The sequence below is a fragment of the Chenopodium album genome, chromosome 4, assembly GCF_948465745.1.
Source record: "Chenopodium album chromosome 4, dcCheAlbu1.1, whole genome shotgun sequence".
In the NCBI taxonomy this organism is placed as follows: domain Eukaryota; kingdom Viridiplantae; phylum Streptophyta; class Magnoliopsida; order Caryophyllales; family Amaranthaceae; genus Chenopodium; species Chenopodium album.
This window is the reverse complement of record NC_137837.1, coordinates 58,665,350-58,684,543: the sequence shown is the minus strand read 5'-3', so window position 1 is coordinate 58,684,543 and position 19,194 is coordinate 58,665,350. Positions and strand designations below refer to the sequence as shown.

At 33.3% G+C, this 19,194-nt stretch overlaps 2 protein-coding genes across 5 annotated transcripts; one reads left to right on the top strand and one right to left on the bottom strand.

The window, feature by feature from the left end:
* The first annotated feature begins 2,374 nt into the window (after nucleotides 1-2,374).
* LOC145629152 (ubiquitin carboxyl-terminal hydrolase 15-like) lies at nucleotides 2,375-14,475 on the top strand. Of its 4 annotated transcripts, none has more exons than XM_081681690.1 (14): nucleotides 2,375-2,532; nucleotides 3,176-3,767; nucleotides 5,015-5,402; nucleotides 5,505-5,814; nucleotides 9,058-9,206; nucleotides 9,334-9,422; nucleotides 10,160-10,245; nucleotides 10,338-10,500; nucleotides 10,660-10,783; nucleotides 10,936-11,093; nucleotides 11,187-11,271; nucleotides 11,987-12,199; nucleotides 12,906-12,967; nucleotides 13,675-14,475. In XM_081681690.1, the coding sequence occupies exons 2-14, from the start codon at nucleotides 3,478-3,480 to the stop codon at nucleotides 14,276-14,278; spliced, it is 2,721 nt and encodes a 906-aa protein (XP_081537816.1). In that variant the 5' UTR covers nucleotides 2,375-2,532; nucleotides 3,176-3,477; the 3' UTR covers nucleotides 14,279-14,475. The 4 variants fall into 4 exon arrangements, with proteins under 4 accessions (XP_081537816.1, XP_081537814.1, XP_081537815.1 ...); XM_081681688.1 differs by having other exon boundaries at nucleotides 5,493-5,814; XM_081681689.1 differs by lacking the exon at nucleotides 2,375-2,532 and adding an exon at nucleotides 2,550-3,053 and having other exon boundaries at nucleotides 5,493-5,814.
* A 196-nt stretch (nucleotides 14,476-14,671) lies between these two features.
* On the bottom strand, nucleotides 14,672-18,243 carry LOC145629153 (uncharacterized). The gene is made up of 2 exons (XM_081681692.1): nucleotides 17,916-18,243; nucleotides 14,672-15,198 (listed from the first exon to the last, which is right to left on the bottom strand). Exons 1-2 carry the CDS (start codon nucleotides 18,173-18,175, stop codon nucleotides 14,766-14,768), a joined length of 693 nt encoding a protein of 230 aa, XP_081537818.1. The 5' UTR covers nucleotides 18,176-18,243; the 3' UTR covers nucleotides 14,672-14,765.
* Between the last annotated feature and the right edge of the window lie 951 nt (nucleotides 18,244-19,194).

Genomic DNA, 19,194 nt, shown 5'->3' with positions numbered 1-19,194 from the left:
GAAAAACTCAAGTAAGTCCTGACCGAGTAACTCAAGTAACCCTTGACTTAAAAACTCAAGTAACCCCTGATCGAGTAACCCTGACTGAAAAACTTAAGTAACCCCTAAAAAAAAAAACAAAAAAACTCGAGAAACTCCTACCGCATGGTGTGGCTTGTTGCACCAAAAATTGCTATAGTAATAATGGACTTATTTACATTAACAAATTAATTATTAAAGTATTCACTAACAATAATGGCTAATACAAATATTAAGGAATGTGATATGAATAGTACTTTGTCATTTGTATTTTTTATATTTTACTTCTTTTTTATTTCTTATATTGTTATTTAATTAATTGAAAAACCAATAACTTGTGAAAAGAAAAACCGAATAAATTATTATGTTCTATCAAAGAAAAGTTTTTTTCTATCTCCTGTGGAGGGAATTAAAACTAAAATTTTCTTGTCATATTAACCGATTTAGGGTGTGTTTTATTCACCTAATTTGAACTTTTCTCTTTTAATTATTAGACCTTAACATCTTATCAAAACTTATTCTAGTTGTAATTTGTACTTGGGTAACCTTTATTAAAACTTATTAAAACTAAATTGAATTTATCTGAACTTAATTCAACTTATTACGCTTGAAATAAGTGAAAATAAAGTGAACAAAACAGACCCTGATAGCTGTACAACCTAATATCTATTTTACCCATCATATTTACTAAATCTTTTTTTTTTTGAAGAATACTAAACCTTTATTGACACAATAAGAACCTTATATCTTACCTACATATATACTTTCCTAAGCATTGTGCCAAAAACTTTTACATAGTAGTCGTACGATAACCAATTGATTGAATATACAACATAAATATATAGATGTAGATCAATATTGAAAACTAACATTTGAATAAAAGATACGGAGTATTTATTACTTGTAAGATTTATATGAATGAAAGACATAATTCATCATCAACTAATCAATCATGTTGGTAATGTATTTTTTTATGACCTGTATTCTTATAAATATGAATGAATAAAAAACTTATAGCATATAGATAGGTATGAATAAATTATATAAATTTAAAATATGATGAAAATTCAATGATTATAAAAATGAGAATAATCTTCATATATTAGATACGGAGTAATATTTAATTATTAATTATAGAATTGTATGGAATATTTAATAGTTATCATGTATGCATAAATATTTGGAATTCATTTTCAATATTTAGAATCAATCAAATTCAATCAAATTTATTTTTAAATCTATAAAATTTATATATTAAAAACTAACCAAAAATATTATGTAATATATTATGAAAATTTTACATATCATATTACAAATATAAGATAAGCGAGACATAAAATGACACTTGTTAGCTCTCATTGATCCACTTGTCATAAATTTTTGCATAAATTTTTCTTATTTAATACTTCGTATATAGTACTACAAATATGATATAAATCGAACACTCAAAATTACCCGACCTTGCCGAATGCACTCAAACACTCAAAATTGACACCTCTAAGATCCACATTGATTCGCTTGTCATAATTTTTTGGCACAATTTTTGCTAACAATTAACTTTTCTTCTTTGCAAAATGATTAATAAGTATTTAGCATTTATTTATCATATAATCTCAAAATATCCAAAGTCATATATTTAATCGATCATTATTTATCTCATAATGTTTGGAGGAAAAAAAAAACACTCAGCTCGATTCCTTAAACAGTCGTTTAACGCAACTACTTAGTAAAGAATTAAGAAGAATATCATACATTAATAATACTTTGAAATATGAATAGATGATATGCATTAAGTCATATACAAAATACAGATATAAATAGAGTAATATTTTTATTTTCAATTATTTACCATAATTGAATTTAGTTACTTTATCTTTTGTGCTTCATATATATTTTTTTTATTATTTTACTATTTTAAGAGAAACGAATCAGAGACAGACATTTGGCAGCTCCACATTGATCCGCTTCTTTTTTAGTATAGTATATAGATAGATAGATAGATGACGATTAATGGATATCAAATTATCTAATTAAAGTGATGAACTTATCAAAGTACTACATTCAAAAAAAAAAAAAAAACTCACTCCGTATCAAAGTACTGTATAAAATATGTTGAACTAAACAGTACAAAATTGTTACTATTAAAAATTCAACTGTCAGAGCAAGTGGGACCCCATGAAAGTACTCAAACAGCTAATCACTACTCTCCACGTGTTCGGTGAGATTGAATTTAGGTACCAATCTTAAAAGACAAAATTACACTAATTAAAAAAAAAACCAAAATTAAGTTAAAAATAAATAAAATTAAAAACCTCTTACAGCAGCAAACTCATTCTTACACTGTTCAGTTGGATGAGAGAGAAAGAGAAAAAGAGTGAGTGAATAAGTGAGAGAGAGACAAGGTTTTCTTGTTACCGTCAGCAGAATCAAAGCATCTCTTCATTTCAAGGAGAAGTCACAACACTTCAATTATCACTTTCACATTTGTTTTTAGCATTTCATTGCATTATTAAGGTACTTCCTTTATTATTATTATTATTTTTTTAATTTAATTTCAATTTTCTTATATATTTTTTTGTACTTTGAAAGTTATCTTGAAGACTTATATTCAGATATCTAAATCTAGAAAATGTTTCATTGGAATTTTATTGGTGTTTTTTTGTGGAAAAATGAGTTAAGTTTTGGTGGGTTTGTTGGGGTATTGAATTAATTTTTAGTAATGTTAGGTTGCTAAATAAATTGGGTTTTTTTTTTTTTTTTTTTTTTTCAAAGGTATGATCTATGAATTTGTGTCCATAACTTGAAATGCTGATGTTTTGACCAAATGGGTTTGCTTTTAAGCTCATTATAAATCTTGGGTTTATTTCCTTTTTCTTAATTTTTTTTGTTCAATATTTGAGTAATGGATAAATGGTGTATCTTATAGTTTTGTGCTTTCAAAAATTTGAGATTTAAGCTATAAAGTTCTGTCATTGGTGGGGGTGCTTTCGTTTTTGTGTAGGCGGTATGTTCTGTTGCATAGGGTAGTGCTGAATGTGAGTTGACCTCCCTGGACCATTTGCGAGGCAGGAGCCGAAATGGGTTGTTATTGCTTAATGTGTTCTTAATAAAATGTCCATGAGGCTATTTTGATCTGGGTTTTGTGTTGTTTTTTCAGAAAACTGTGACTTGGAGCTATCAGTAGAGTAAGATCGTATATTCGTGCCGCTTCTGTGGGGGGTTTGTCGATTGGTCATATCGCTCCAGTCTAAAAGTAGAAGACCAATTTGGGGGCAGCTTTAGTAAGGCACATTAAGGAACTTGAGGGGTGAAAGTTTACAATTGTCTTGGTAAATGGTTTCTATATAAGTCCCTTCGAGTGAAGGGGGATGTAAATTTGTTGGACTTGCAAAGCTCGAAGAGAGCAGCAATAGTTAGACAGTTGGAAGTATAGCTGGATATGAGTATGCTGAAAGGGACATGCTTGAGCCAAGGCAAGCTGATATACCTGCCCTGTTTCTGGTCCTGGTTGTGCTGCCAGTGGTTTTGTACATCTTACTTGGGAAATGGAGTGAGGCTTCAAATAAGAAAGAGAGGGTAAATATAATTGTAGAAGAGGCAAACGTGGAGTCTTTTAGGCCGGAATCAATGGCAACTGCTAGTGTAATTCCTCCTGTTGCGTCTCCTCCAACTGCTGCTTTTTGGGAGTGTGCCAGATGCCATAGCCCGGCTACAACACGCTGCTCTAGATGCAAGTCTGTCAGATACTGGTATGCACATATATCCAGTTGTAAGATAATGCCAATTTTGCTGCAAAATAGGGATCTCTTGATATTCTTGCTCTTGTTTCTATGCTTAAAAAGATATTGGAAGACATAATGTGTTGATTATTTCTTGAATAGAGTTTTATTGTCTGAATGAAATTGCATTTGTATAAGCTAGTATATTTCTCATCAATAAAGGCCTAATTCAGTTGTTTGGATGTTCATGATGTGAGTAGCACGCATACAAAACTAGTCTCAGTAATCTAGCAGATCAAAATATGAAAGGAAGCCACATAGGGAATAAATTTCACTAAGGAAGAAGGAAACAAAACAGACTCTCCTAGCCACAAAACTCAAACTTAAATAATGAGGGTGTCTGTGGAGAAGCTAGGTATGTATGAAATTCCTGCCTCTACATGGTGATTCTTAGCTATAGATTAGTTGCACTTATCTGTATTATTAAAATAAAATAAAATCAGATGAACTTTTCTTGTATGTCCTTACCTGTGCTATTGGTCGCTATGCATGTTCTTGTACGTTTGCGATCTATGTTGAAAAAAGAGAGAATGCTATGCTCAGCGATGCTAAACTAAAGGGTCTCCAGTGCTATCAAATGCCTTTTCCTTTCTCTATTCATTCAATTTTAGCATGTGGCTACTCTATAGAGCTCTACCCATGGGTAAATTTTCCTTATGTAATGGGTTCAGAGTGATTATTACTGTCAAAGTTAACCCTCACACTTCAGTCAATTTCCATATGGGAATTTTTTTTTTTGAATTGTAACAACTTGATGGAGTGGAAGGGTCTCAGGTCTATAGGCATTAAATAAGCTACTTGAAATCTAAATTTGCTGCCGTTTTAATTTTCTAAGTGGTAGAGAGTGTTATCCACCTAGCTGCAGGCGTAAAAACATGCCGCATGAATCTGAAAAGGTCTAAGTGCGTATCCAATTCTCTTTAGAAAAACAAAGTTCAAACATGTCTAACCATTGATATCTCTAGACTTGACATACTTCCATGAGATTCAACAAAATGAAGTCTGAGTTTCTGAGATCACAAAGGATTGTAGTCTTATCCTTAAGAAAAAGTCCTTTTAATTTCGCCGGACTTTCGATGTGCCCTTGAAACATATAGTAATGATAAGTATATTACTTAGACTTTTTCACTCGGGACAAAGGACTTCTGCTTCTAAGTGACAATTTCTTCACTTGGCTATTCCTGAGACCTTGACTTACATTGTTAATCTGAGTGCAGTTCTGGAAGGTGTCAGATAATTCATTGGAGGCAAGGTCATAAAGAGCAATGCCAGCCGCCAGACGATATATACTCTTCTTTTAAGCCTTCTTCAATAGAAGAAGATGTTGGGAGGGATTCTTGTCACAAAGGTGCATATCTTCAGCTCAATGGCTGTCCATCACAGCTCGCTGATGCCAATTCTTCTGGTGCTTCCCCTGCTGATACTTCAGCTTCTGTGGATGCTTGTCAGATATCAAGACAAGAGAGGATACCCTTAGAAAAACGAGGTTTACGCAGATCCTCTAAGAAAATGCCGGATAGCAAAGGTAGAGCAGCATCTATCTCCAATGATACGTACTTGAGGAATGATTCAGATCCTTCAAAGGAGGCTTCAACTAGGCATAAGGTTGGATCTTGACACGTTTCTATTCAATTTTTCATGTTTCTTTTGTCACCTAGTTGCAATTTATTTCTGGAAAATCAAACATTTAAACAGCATTTGGTGCAGTTAAAAGGTAGGGAGCCTACAAACTTGGAGGATGGGCTCAAAAGTCAGACACGAAACTTGTCATCTTCTAATGAAAGAGGCATGAATGTGAATAAAGTAACTTCAGGGTATAGTTTACCAATAAGAGAAGCAATGAACTGTAGTGAAGATATTACAAAGAGGAACAAATCAAACTGCGATAACATCATGTCAAAAAGTGCAGCAGAATCTAAATTTGTCAAATCTGATTCTGGAAAGTCAATGCCTAAAGTAGCAAGAGAACCAGCACATTTAGAAAAATTGAGGAAGGGACATGGATCTAGTGAATCAGGTATTAACAAACTAGATTTAATGTCCTCTGATACATAATTATTGTAGTTTATATATATATATATATATATATATATATATATATGTATATATGTATGTATGTATGTATGTATGTATGTATGTTTGGTTCATGCTAGTTGTGCATGCATTTGTTTTCAGAGCAATTTTAGACTTGTTTATTTAATAATTTTATATTGTAAACCATTAAAAGTAATATTCTCTCTGTTAGTACACTTTTGTGTCTATAATGGGTTTATAAAAGGTGGATTAAGTAAGAGATATATTGTAAAAGGTGGTTGGGTTTAAGAAATACATCGCTAAAGTAAGCTATAGTGAGAGGAAGGTGGAAATATTGTGGGATAAAGGGATAAGATAGTAGATTGTGTTAGCTAAACGTCATAACAAAACAGTGGGGTAACAAAACCACCTATTTGATACATCCTCTATTACCTAAATATTGCAACATTTGCGTTTTTATATTGTTCACACACTTCTCTTCAACCATATTCTGATTTATATATAAGGGAAAGTATATTCATTATATTTAACAATACTACTTATTTGATACTTTCTCGTTTCCGTAAATATTGTACCATTCATTTTATATACAGTTCACACACTTCTCTTCAACCACATATTTTGATTTATTTGTAAGGGAAATTATAGTCATATGAGGTCTTGTTAGATTCATCTCGATATATACTATCATAGGCTCATAGTATCACTTTCTATACTTTTAACTCTTATATTATCAAAGATATTAAAGGTTGAATATGTGCTTTGGGATGCGAAACCCCCTAGGATGCAATATATGGGGAGCAAAGGAAATTTTGATTAAATAAAATGTCTTTCTCAATTACCAACTCTTTCTCAAAAACCATGCATATGGCAGTTAATTTATTTATCAAGTTAGGGATGGCGACCTTTGCTTGATTTTTATGAATTGATCCATATTTCTGTATTTGGAGATTTTTCTCTAAATAACACTCTATTATTTTTTTAAATTTCTCAAAAGGAACCTCCAGTGGAAAAACAACATTGGTGTAAACATTATGTTTAAAGCTGTTTTCAAACTATCAAATCCTCTCTTCTTAGTTATTTTCCTTTACCCTCTGCTCCTCACTCTCTCCTCCCAAAGCCCCTCCTTAATTCAAACATGCCTCCTTTTATTTATTTATTATTTTTTTTAGTTCCTATCCCCTTTTATTTGCCTCTTCTATTGTGATGACAAAATTCATCTCAGTTACAACATATATGGAATGAGGAGTATGAAGCTAAATGTATAAATGATGGCAGCCTTACTACCTTTTTTCTCTTCAATTTAGGTACCACACCAGTGTTCAACCTCTTAGGAGTTTAGGATTTTCTCCCAACTGACCGTTCTCATTCTGTTTTCAGGATGATCTGATTGTGGCCAATTCCACTATAGATGGAAACCTGAATGTTAACCTCTTAGTCCTTATCTTGTTTACATTAACTTCATAAGGAAAGATAAGTTTTGAAAAAGATTAATAATTTCGATGAGATTAGTTAGAAAAATAAGCTCAAATTAGTTTTGATAAGAATTAATAAGGCTACCAAGTTCTATTTACAACTAAAATAAGTTTAATATATGTCTAATAGTTTAAGATAAATTCCATTAATTAAGTTCATACAAGTGAAAATCAGATGAATAGTACGCACCCTTGATTTAATTTTGTCTCTTCCTTTTACTTCCATTGGTGTTTTTTTTTCTTCTTTTGGTGGACAATGATTATCAATTTTGTTATATTAAGTCATTTTCATTTCGTTTTGGTTTACATCTGTATCATAATTAGCTATTTTTAACAATTTGCCTCAAAGAATGGATCCAATGATCCTTTGCACTACAAAGATTGCTGCCAAAGGATTTGGTAATGGCCAAAATTAGAGGTTCATAGTGTAGTAGTGTGGTATATGATGGCTGTAGATGCTAGGGTGCAACTAAAATGGTGGTGGAACACAATGGAGTTTGGGGTAAAGGTGAGAACCTAGTAATTTGGGGGGGGGGGGGGGGGCTGGTGAGGCTTTCTCCATAATATGGTTTATATATTTTTAAATTTTCTAAGGCAAGGGGTAGGGAATAATTGAAGAGCTCTTTGTAGTAATGGATAATCCTATGTTGAAAAGTGGTAATGATCAAAATTCTATAAACCAAGGTACCAAACACATAAGAAAAGGAATCTAGTGCCATGCTGTGCTTGCTTTTGTTTTTTTGAGTAGTGAAAAGACATAGGAGAGGAGGATGAAGAAACGAGATTAAACTTGTCATAAGAAAGCTTAATTTTAACTTGATTAGTTAATGATTAACTCTTTCTATAAGTTTGTTTTGAACAAATTTTATTACCGCAAGGTCATCAAAGTTTCAAGTAAGTCCATGTTAAGTGAGAGCATGATTCTCCTTGATATATTAAGGCCCTATATAATTTCTATTGACCAATTACTCCTCCATGCTACAAAGTTTTACTCTGGTTGTCACTGGCCTACCGTAACCCTCCTTTATCCATGGGCTGCCAGCGAGAAACCCACTGCGTTCCCACTGCTGGATTACTTTTTATAACTTTCCTTTTGGTTCATATAGTCGACCCCACATATTGGATTTAAGACTTTGATTGATTGATTGATTTACCTTAGAAAGTGCATTGATCTGACATGATTATATAGGCACAGAGCAATAGAATTCTATATAATGATGGAATATGGCATTACACATATAAAGAGATTAGCAAAACTTATCTTTTATTATAAATGCAGAAGTTCAAGTAGATTTTTTTTAGGACAAAGGGAGCATGTCATTTTGCTCTTCTTGTTGCAACAAAAGAATCTTGCGAATTTTAAAATGAGACATGAGGAATCTAGTGAGGGCCACACTGTTGTCTGTTTATATAGAGAAAGGTAAATTTGTGAAAATATAAGGTATTTATGAGTCCTATTTTACCGATAGCGGTTGACGATATACACCCTATAACCTATCATTGAACATCTCTTTGCAACTTCATATTTCCATTTTAAGATTAATTGGTTACTAGTATAGTTTCTCTCTTATCCTGCATACTTGTAATTGATTACAATATATGTCCTACAAAATGCCACTATATGTATTGTGCCTAATCACTAATGTGTATAATGATCTACATATTAGTGAAGTCAGTGTTTCTTCTTTATTGTACTCTGCTGATGTATTTAATGTTTTTTTTGTCTGTTTGTTATTTAATCTTGTCGAAAGCTCCCAAAATGGGCTACTTCACCTCCACACATGATACCAATTGTATCACAAGCATCGAGTCAACGAAATCCATTGGCCTCAAAAAGTTATCAAAGATGGCCAGGAAAGCTACCTCTGAAATGGACGTTGGTAGTTGTAAAAAAGTTAAGGTCAGTTGGAAATCGAAGTCACTATGATAACTGCACAAAATGACATAGAACAACTTATTGCTATTGTCTCACAGTGTAGTTTTATCAAGCAGATAGTTGTTGATTACTCTGCTTATATACATGTCAGGTGCTGTTCCCTTTTGAAAAGTTTTCAAAGTTCTTTGAAGTTGAGGTGTTTGACTTGATGCCTAGAGGTCTTCTAAATTGTGGAAACAGGTACTTCTTACTAGAATAAAATTTATTTATTTAATCATTTGGACTTCACACCATATTTTAATGGTGATAAAAAGTATAGTAAAGTATTATAACTATGCTAACAAGTAGTGTGGGGCAATTTTTGCAATGTATTACTTTCTCTGTTTCAAACTTTTCACCCCATATGGTTTAGGCTCTCAGATTAAGGAGTGGTATAAGGATATGGAGTGAGTAATTCATATATCCCAAAATAGCAGGGTCGAATTTTGAAACAGACGGAGTATATAGATTTCTATTTTTCAAATAATCTGTATAAGATGGTAGGCTTTTGAATTTTGATTTCTGTTTTTCAAATCCTCTTATAATTATACTGTATTTTGGCTTTCACAATGCTTTTGGGGCAATGTCACTTCTTGTAAGGAACACGAACAAGTTTTGCATAGACCTTTTTCCCTACAACCCCCTCCCTCTATCCTAGCTTACTGCAAAAAACCTGTACTCAGAGTTGCTTTTACACAGAATACAGATACAAATGATAAGAGTGACTGGAAATGTTATATAAATTATTTTTTTAATTTTTTGAAAGATTATTTAAATTATTTAATGGATAACTACTGGCTCATGTTTCGAAGATAACTGCATGTATCTGTAACCTGTTCAGTACTTCAAAATTCTTAATTGATAATATATAAACACAAAAACACATTTAGTGTTTTTAAGGTTGTTGACCTATATTCTCGTTTATTTTTAACGTGCAGTTGCTATGCCAATGCTGTGCTGCAGTGTTTAACCTGCACAAAACCTCTTGTTGTCTACCTTCTGAGCCGAGCACATTCAAGAACATGTAAAAAAAGTCTATTTCTTCTTTAAAAGTGGATTAAATGATGAGAGCTAATTTTCTGGTCTCTAATTGTCTATTTTGTTATATAATAATAGGCTCCGTCAATAATTGGTGCTTGATGTGTGAGCTTGAGCAACATGTGCATATGCTAAGAGACGCTGCAGGGCCTTTGTCTCCAAGCAATATTTTGTCGCACATACGGAGTATAAATTGCCAGATAGGTGATGGAAGTCAGGAAGATGCACATGAATTTTTAAGGTTTAAATTGAAATAGTGAAATTGCATTTTCTTTGTCTTGCTAATTATCCTACTTGGTAAAGCAATTTAGACATTTTGGTTGGTGTAACCCTATAAGAATAAGAAGGAAGTTACTCTTACATTTAAAGTTTCTGATTGGTATCCATGCCCTTTTCTTAGGCTTCTAGTTGCATCAATGCAATCAATATGTCTAGAGGAAGCCGGTGGTGAGAATCAGGTTCACTCCATTTTGCAGGAAACAACATTTGTTCAACAGACATTTGGTGGGCGCCTTAAATCAATGGTATAGAATATCTGTGAATTCTGTGGGAATTTTCTAGCAATGACGGAGAGCATTGATGTTCCCAAATTTCCAGCAGTCTGAGAATTTAAAGTTCTGGTTATTGTATTTGATTTTATGTGATAGCAACACATGTTTTTCAATTTAACGAACAGGTAGTATGTTTGAGATGTCGCCATGAGTCAGAACGATATGAGAACATAATGGATCTGACATTAGAAATCTTTGGATGGGTTGAATCACTTGAAGATGCACTGACTCAGTTTACTAATCCTGAAGATTTAGATGGAGAGAACATGTACAGATGTGGAAGGTTTGACAAAAAAATTTTTCATTAGTATGATGTTTTAAATCATGTTAGTGGTTTGGATTTAATCAAGTAACACCCATACATTTGCATGAAAAGGTGTGCTTCTTACGTGCGGGCTAGAAAGCAGTTGAGCATTGATGAGGCTCCCAACATTCTTACAATTGTATTAAAGAGGTTTCAGGTTTTGCTCCACCCTGCATTATCTTGGTCTATGCTCCTCATTTTATTGATTTTCCCCGGTCGATGTTTCCTATAATAATTTATCATTATTATTTTCATTGAGCCTTGAACACACCCAATATGAATCCTGCCTAATTTTACTGACATATTAAAGAAAACTTGTCTCATCTCGTAGCATAGCTCTGGTTACATAAAAGCATCAGAGAAGAGGACTAGATAGATATTTGTATAGTTGATTTCACATTTTCAACTAATAATATCAGCACCTAGGCAATGCATACTTTTTGGTCATCTTTTGAGCACCCATGTTTATTACTGCTTTTTAATTAGTATTATAGTCAGCATGAAAAGAGATTGTGCTATGTTATTATAAGAAGTTATTTGTTTACTGAACTTCTTAAAAAATGAGTACTTTACACCTGATCAAAAGGCTTTAAAGATGTTTGCATTATTGATGCATACATGCTGGCTATCAGCATCATTACTTATGAAGGAGATTATAGAAGGGATAGCAGTTCAGACTAGGCATCTCGTGCTTCATCTGTTGTTATATTGCAGAATTGGTATCTTTGCCTGTGTAATTTTTACCATGCAAGTGATTTATTTGTCCTTTTTATGTGGTATTCACCTAGGTTATTGTTGAATTATTAGACTGTAAATGACTTGCTATGCTCTGGGAATTACAAAAAAGAAAAATTATGGCTTTCCTTGTGCAGGAAGGAAATTATGGCAAGATAAACAAATGCATTACTTTTCCAGAGATGCTGGACATGGTCCCATTTATGACAGGCTCAAATGACTGCCCTCCGCTCTACTTGCTTTATGGTGTGGTTGTGCACGTGGATACATTAAATGCATCATTTTCTGGACACTATGTATCTTATGTGAAGGATCTGCAGGAAAATTGGTACAGGATAGATGATACAGTGGTTAGTGCCAATTCCTTTTTCGTTTCCTGTTTGTTTTTCTCTTTTAAATGCCTTAAATTGCTTGTTAGTATTTATTCTATGATCAATTGCATGACACTACCATGACAGCCTCTTTGCCTTTTAGCAAATTAGATTAGTTAACCAATAAATTTGTTTCCCAGGTCTTCTTTAGATGCAAGGTTATGTCTATTTGGAGTCATTGCGGTTCACTCCACAGTTCATCGTTGCACTTTTTCTTCTAAGGATTCAAAACAGAGCTAGCAATTAACTTATCATGAGTAAACACGTTCATTTATCACATTCTGAAGTTTCTTTCTTACGTGATAGCACTTTGGTCTAAATTGTAGTTTCCGATCCATAGACCACTTTATATCCCTTAATCTCTTTTCCTACCATCGATCCCCAAAATTAGAGAAGAGGGAAGTAGATGTTCTAATGCGTTTGATGTACTTAACAAAATGAGACATGCTAGAATAGCAGTTTGTTGTTTGGCAAAAAAAATTGACCTGGCTTACAATAATGACAAGCTATTAATTTGAAGAGGCAACATTTCTATGTTGTGAATGACTATCACCTCGGTTGGGTTTAGGGTATCAAGATGTACGTAGTTTTATCTCTAAACCTATGAAAGCAATTATAAACTGATGCTACCAAATTAGATGCTTTTATTATGTTGTGCTCTAGTACTCATGGTGATTTTCATCAGGTTCAACCAGTGTCCATGAGTCAGGTGATGTCAGAAGGAGCATATATCTTGTTCTACATGAGGTAACTCAAATTTATTAGCATTTTCCTGTTAAAAATAAAAAGCCTTTGCTTGGTTGATCTGTACACAGTGTTACGATTTGAATGAGCACTTTAATGAAATCTGCTAAGTGGTAGAACTACTAGAGAATGTTTTTTTCTTTACTTGACCACGAAAGTCCTTGTTCTTATGCATTAGGAAACACTTTTTAACTTCAAAGTTGCCCCCCTCCGCCCCCTCCTCCCATGGTTGAAAAGAGGGAAGGAACTTGTGCTGTCGTTTGTCGAAATACACGTAGTTTTTCTAGGAGTCATTGATGACAGGTTTTAAGCTCTTTTTTTTTTTTTTTTTTTTTTTTTTTTTTTTTTTTTGTGTTTTTTTTTGTTATAAATGATAAAAACTTGCCTTACCTTTTAAAGCAATTGCTTTCGAGATGTTTCAAAAGTCGACTTCTCTTTTGGTCTTTATAGTTATAAAACTCAATTAAAGCCAATGAGAGGAAACATTTAAGAGTCTTTAGAATTTAGATGGCTAGTTTTAAAACCACTAGTTTTGATACATAATTTGCTGACACTGCAATATTAAGGTGAATTGTAGCTACTATTGTTTGCAATTTCATTGTAGTATCATTGACAATGTTTCATGTGCTTTTGTGTAAAGTTCGAGCAACAGAGCATGACTATTAAAGTTTGCCATCTTTGAGATTTTGAACTTTATGCTGTTTCAATAGGTCTTTTCCTCGACCACCAAGAGCCTATATAAAGAATGCTAGAAAGCAGCAAGTTGTCAAGTCTTCAAGGTCCTGTATCACCAAAACTCATAATTCTTCCAAAGTAGGACTAGATGTTCTCCTGTCCAACAATAGATATAATCAAGCTGTTGAAATGCATGCGGATCATCCCGAATTATTTTCTGATGCTACAACCAGTGATTGGTCCCTTTTCACTAGTTCAGATGAAGCATCTTTCACCAGTGAAAGTACACGAGATTCATTCAGTACCGCTGATTATTCTGATAATGGCAATGTTGATTCATTTTCCTCAATGTTCGGCATTTACTCTACTCGCGTACGTCCCACTCAAAGAATGGTATCTTGTAGCATGTTTTCAGGGAGCAAGCCAGTGACAAGATATGTTTCCGAGCAGACAGGGTATATTTTGGATTCAGATCATGCAATGTATCCTCTTGAAAATATGCAGGGAGGAAACATGAGACAGGTTAGCGGTCCTTTTAGTGAAGCTTTTCAGTCTGACAGTGAGTATCAAAATTTTGTAAATTATGAGAGTACGGCCAGTGATAGTTTTATTCAGACTTTTACGAATGTTCACCTCTGATAATGTGATTTTAAATGTAGCAGTCAATAGCTTTTAGCCTCGTAGGAACTGTGCTCCGATTTTTGTCCATTTCAATTTATTGTTGAATGGGGGCAACTGTTAATATTGTAGTATCGAAGATACTTGGGCTCATTATCGCAATTAGTGACAAAAAATGTCAATTTTTAGCTAAATCACATGCACAGGCATATTCTACAGACTGATGTTGCTTCATTGCTTGTTCTGTTATATTCTACAGACTGATGGTGCTTTATTGCTTGTTCTGTTAGTGCTATGTATTGTTTCCATTGCTTCTCCAGTACCAAATTACTTCATATATAAATTCCGAACTGCCCAAAATTTATAATTATGACAAGATCGAAAACACTTTTACTGTAACAAAAGTGGCTGATATAAGATCATAAAGGCATAGAAATGCTATTCTCATATAGGAGTATTTGTTTGTTACAAATGCCCAATTTTATTCAAGTACAATGGTTTTTCTCATTCACTCAGCAGCAACATCCTCCATCTCAAAACTCAACCATATCTCATTCACCCTATTGAAGACTTCGAATGGAGAATTATACTGAGCAACGGTATAACTCGACTTAGGATTCTCTGTTTGGGCTTTCTCGATGGCAGCTGCCCATTTGGACCCTGCAAGGCTGCTCTGCAATGCTGCGGCTTCCTCTCCAACTAAATAGTCAGCGACAAACCCCCCAAACTGTCGGACTGCTACGTAAGTCGAGTCCCACCTCTGGATATGCAGCCCTTCAGCAGGGGGCGGGTCTGCCTGGTTCTCCTTCGGAACATAGAAGCTCACCACAAATGAAGATTCACACAAGGGTCCATCACTTGGGGAGACTTGTGTGATCACTGGAGCTGTCATCTCTATTGTTTTCTTATATTCGTTTTTCCCTTGAATGTAGTTGAACAGCCTACCCAATACAAAACCATAATTAAAATTACAAATTGAATAATAAATTGAAATAAATAATCAATAGTTGAAAAGTAACCAAATGGACTGAAACTACTCCTTGTGTCCCTATTTTTTTTTTTTTTTTGCCCCATAGCTAATTTTTGAGTTAATTTTTGATAACTTAGACTGTAAATTTCCATTAATGTATAAGAGATAATATAGTCAAGTGGGATCTTGTTGGATCCGTCGAATTATATATTTTATTAATATCAGCTTTTATAATTTTTACACTTATAGATCTTGAGATATTTACGTTTTAACACGCGTCTCGAAGATCGTGAAAAGTCCAATGGAGCAAAAAAAAAAAAAGGAACAGAAGGAGTAATATTTAGGAAATTTTGTCAGAAAAAACCATTTATAACAACTATTTTGTGGGAAAAAACCTTATAAACTATGTTACTTGGATACGGATGAAGTGTCAAATTAGACACGGGTGTCCAAGTATCGGACTCGTCCATTTTCTTGAAAAAGTTTCGTTTTTAGTTAAAAATGAAGTGTCCAAGTGTCGGTGTTTGTGTCGGTGTCCGACACGAGTCATGTCGACACGGACACGCGAGGTAAATGAAAGAGTCCGAGTAACATAAAAAATTTTTGGCAAGGAGAAACCAGATTGTAAAATATTATTGTTGAAGACACCCTGAGATCTCTAATCACTCAATTAACCACTAATTTTCCCTTAATTCTTCTAATTACTCACAAATCTCACTAACTATTTAATAATTAAGTTGATTTATAAATAATAAAAAAAAAACCACCCTCACCACCACTAGCCACCCTCTCCTTCTCTCCCTCCCATGGCAACAGCCCTCTCCCCCATCTCCAGCCGTCGCCTAAAACCCCCCACCCTCGTAGACCAACCTCCACCGTTGAACCGACCCCCTCCCTTTCCCCTTTACACTCGTCGCGACCACCCTCTTAAATCCTAACCCAACAATAAATCCAACTTAGAATCACACCAAATTGAACTTTCCCAGTGAGTAATTGAAACAACTCAAAAGCAATTGCGGCATTTAAAGAGGGATTTTGAAGTTTTTATTAGATGGGAGGAGAGAGATTGGGGCGTTTAAGGAGGATTTGTTGAAGATTCAGGAGGGAATTTGGTTGCGTATGAAGCGTTTTGGTTGGGGTTTTGGGGTGGTTTTCTGGTTGTGGTACATTATGGCGGAAGGTGGTATTGGTGGGTGGTTTTTCGGAGGAGGGTGGTCGGCAAGGGTAAAGGGGAAAGGGAGGGGGTCGGTTCGGCGGGGGTGAGGGGTTCTAGGCGGCGGCTGGGTTGGGGAGGGGGTTATTGCCATGAGAGGGGTAGAAACATAGGGTGGTTTTTGTTTTTGTTTTAGTTAAAAAATATACTTAGTTATTAAATAGTTAGTTACATTTATGAGTAATTAGAAAAATTAGTTGTTAATTGAGTGATTAGAAATTTTAGTTTGTCTTCAAAAAAAATATTTTACAATCTGGGAACGATTTCCATAAAAATTGTTGAATTGTAAATTAATTCCCTATTTGCGTCGGTTTAAAAACTTATTCCCATAATATTGTCCACGTAGGATTGGAAAAAGGTTTGGTGTTTTTTTTTTTTTTAATTTTTTTTACAAAGAACCGCTAACGGTGATAGCGGTTCTATACTTGTTATAAAACCGCTAACGTCATTAGCGGTTCTTATATTGAGTTTTACCTTGTGAAGTTTTCTTATACAACAACCTAATACAAGAACCGCTAACGACATTAGCGGTTTAATAAGTATAGAACCGCTATCACCGTTAGCGGTTCTTTGCAAAAAAAAAAAATCTACCAAACCTACGTGGACAATATTGTGGGAATAAGTTTTTAGACCAACGCAAATAGGGAATTAATTTACAATTCAACAATTTTTAGGGAAATCTTCCTACAATCTGGTTTCTCTTTGTCAAAAAAATTTTAAAAGGTTTTTTCAATAAAATAGTTGTCATAAATGGTTTTTTCTAACAAAATTTCCTAATATTTATCCTAATAATATTTGAAATATTGCACTATTCATACATATCCATTTAATTGTCTTTTACTTTTTCCGTCCTTTATGGATAGTCCTTATAGACAATTTTTACGGAAATTAACAAATATAAATAAAAGTAGTAAAAGTAGATTTAGAGAGTAATAAAAATTACATAAAAAGAAAAATTTACACAAGAAAGTTAAATTTGCACAAATATTATTGTAAATTTAAGGGAATTTGAGTAAAAAAAATTTAATATTAAAGGTAAATAAAAAAGCAAATGGGACTATCATTTTGAGATTTTAAATTGCCCATAAGATCAATAAGGGAGTAGGGATGGAGGGAGTGATTTTATACGTTAGAAAAAGTAACCTTAGCCGTTGGATAAGTGGATTGATTGTTTTTAAGCCTTTCACTTCATTTTTCAAACGTGAAATATACATGGGTTGAGTTCCTAAGAGCAATTAATAATAGGACTATAGGTGTATAAAATATACATGGACAAGTGTGAAATTTCAAACATTACAATTAAAGATGAGGTTTTTAACATATATAAATACCAATACGTATTCATTGATATGAAATTAGGTGCGGGTCTTCAATTCTGATAAGTTAAATAAAACCAAAAATTGGAGAAGTAGTGACTAAAAATTGTGCATGTAATTCAAGACAAGAAAAGGAAACAGGGAGTACTGTAAACTTACTGCAAGAATCCAGTACGAGTAGCCTGAACAAGAGAGATATCAACAATTTTGTTGGTGGACACCCAAACAGATGAATTATAGCGACGAATTTCATAGCCATTTCCTTGTTCAATCGTATCGAAACTCGGGCATTCGATTCGATTACATGATGGTGGAAATGATGCAGGCTTTCCATTCCCAGTAAGTAATCCACCCAATTGATTTGGGGTTGAAAACAGGTTGAATAATAGAGCTACTTCCAGCAGTTTAATGGCTGCCATTTTTTAATGTTCTTGTTTTCAGTTTACTGCAGCTACAACCCCAAATGGCATATACCTAAATAAAGGGTGGTGTGCTCACTTGGTTGATGATAAGGTTAAAGTTTTTTTTTTTTTTTTTTTCTCCTTGGTTGTGGTCAGGAATTTGCCAACAGAAATGGCTTTATGGAAATACTAGCATAGTGCCCTTGCGATGCACGATTTATAAATCAAATTATTAAACCCGTAGGAAAAATAAAAATAAAAACAAAGGTAATTCATTTACTATTAAAGGACTTGGTTACTAATTGTCAATAAAAAAAAAAGTTAAAGGAACGTTATTTGAATAGTATTTTATGTTATTTGAATTTCTTTTCTTTTAATTTTTTATAATGTTATTTTATTAATTGAAAAATAATTGAATAATACTCCACATAGCTATATAAGAAGTGGACTAATTTATTTATATCTCCCGTTGAGAAAAAACTAAAATTTTCTTATCATACCATTCACATCAGTAGCTACAATCAATCTAATATATACATGTTTTATTTACCCGTCCCACTCATTCAGTCTATAGACACAATAATAACCTTATATTTGACCTATCAGAACATATATTTTCCTAAGTTAAGCATTGTGCCAAAAACTATATATTATATAATAGTCATATATATAACCAACAACTGATTAAATATAGTATACAACACAAATACTTCGTATATAGGTATGGATACTGATAATTTTATATAAATAAAAGATACAGATTATATATTACTAAGATTTTTCCCTACCTTAATTATAAAATGGTTAACAAAACTCTTATAATAGTGCATGGACATTTATATATCTAAAAATGTTCTTTTTACATATATTTCCCCCATTTAATTTTAAAAGCCTTAAAATTGTCTCTTGAATTCGCTAAATTAATTTAAAAGGTTATGTTTATTTCGATATTTATAGCCATTTACTATTTTCATTTCCTTTTGTTTTAATTTTTCTATTTAGAATTTATTAGACTATTAGGTTTCAAGATCGAAGTC

Bases quoted from the DNA above. Each gene is read 5' to 3' on its own strand.
- LOC145629152 (XM_081681688.1), top strand. From the start codon at position 3,478: ATGCTTGAGCCAAGGCAAGCTGATATACCTGCCCTGTTTCTGGTCCTG. The intron at 10,501-10,659 runs GTTTAAATTGAA...CCCTTTTCTTAG, and splicing joins GATGCACATGAATTTTTAAG to GCTTCTAGTTGCATCAATGC. The intron at 10,784-10,935 runs GTATAGAATATC...TTTAACGAACAG, and splicing joins GTGGGCGCCTTAAATCAATG to GTAGTATGTTTGAGATGTCG.
- LOC145629153 (XM_081681692.1), bottom strand. From the start codon at position 18,175: ATGGCAGCCATTAAACTGCTGGAAGTAGCTCTATTATTCAACCTGTTT. The intron at 15,199-17,915 runs GTAAGTTTACAG...TGTATTGGGTAG, and splicing joins ACTCGTACTGGATTCTTGCA to GCTGTTCAACTACATTCAAG.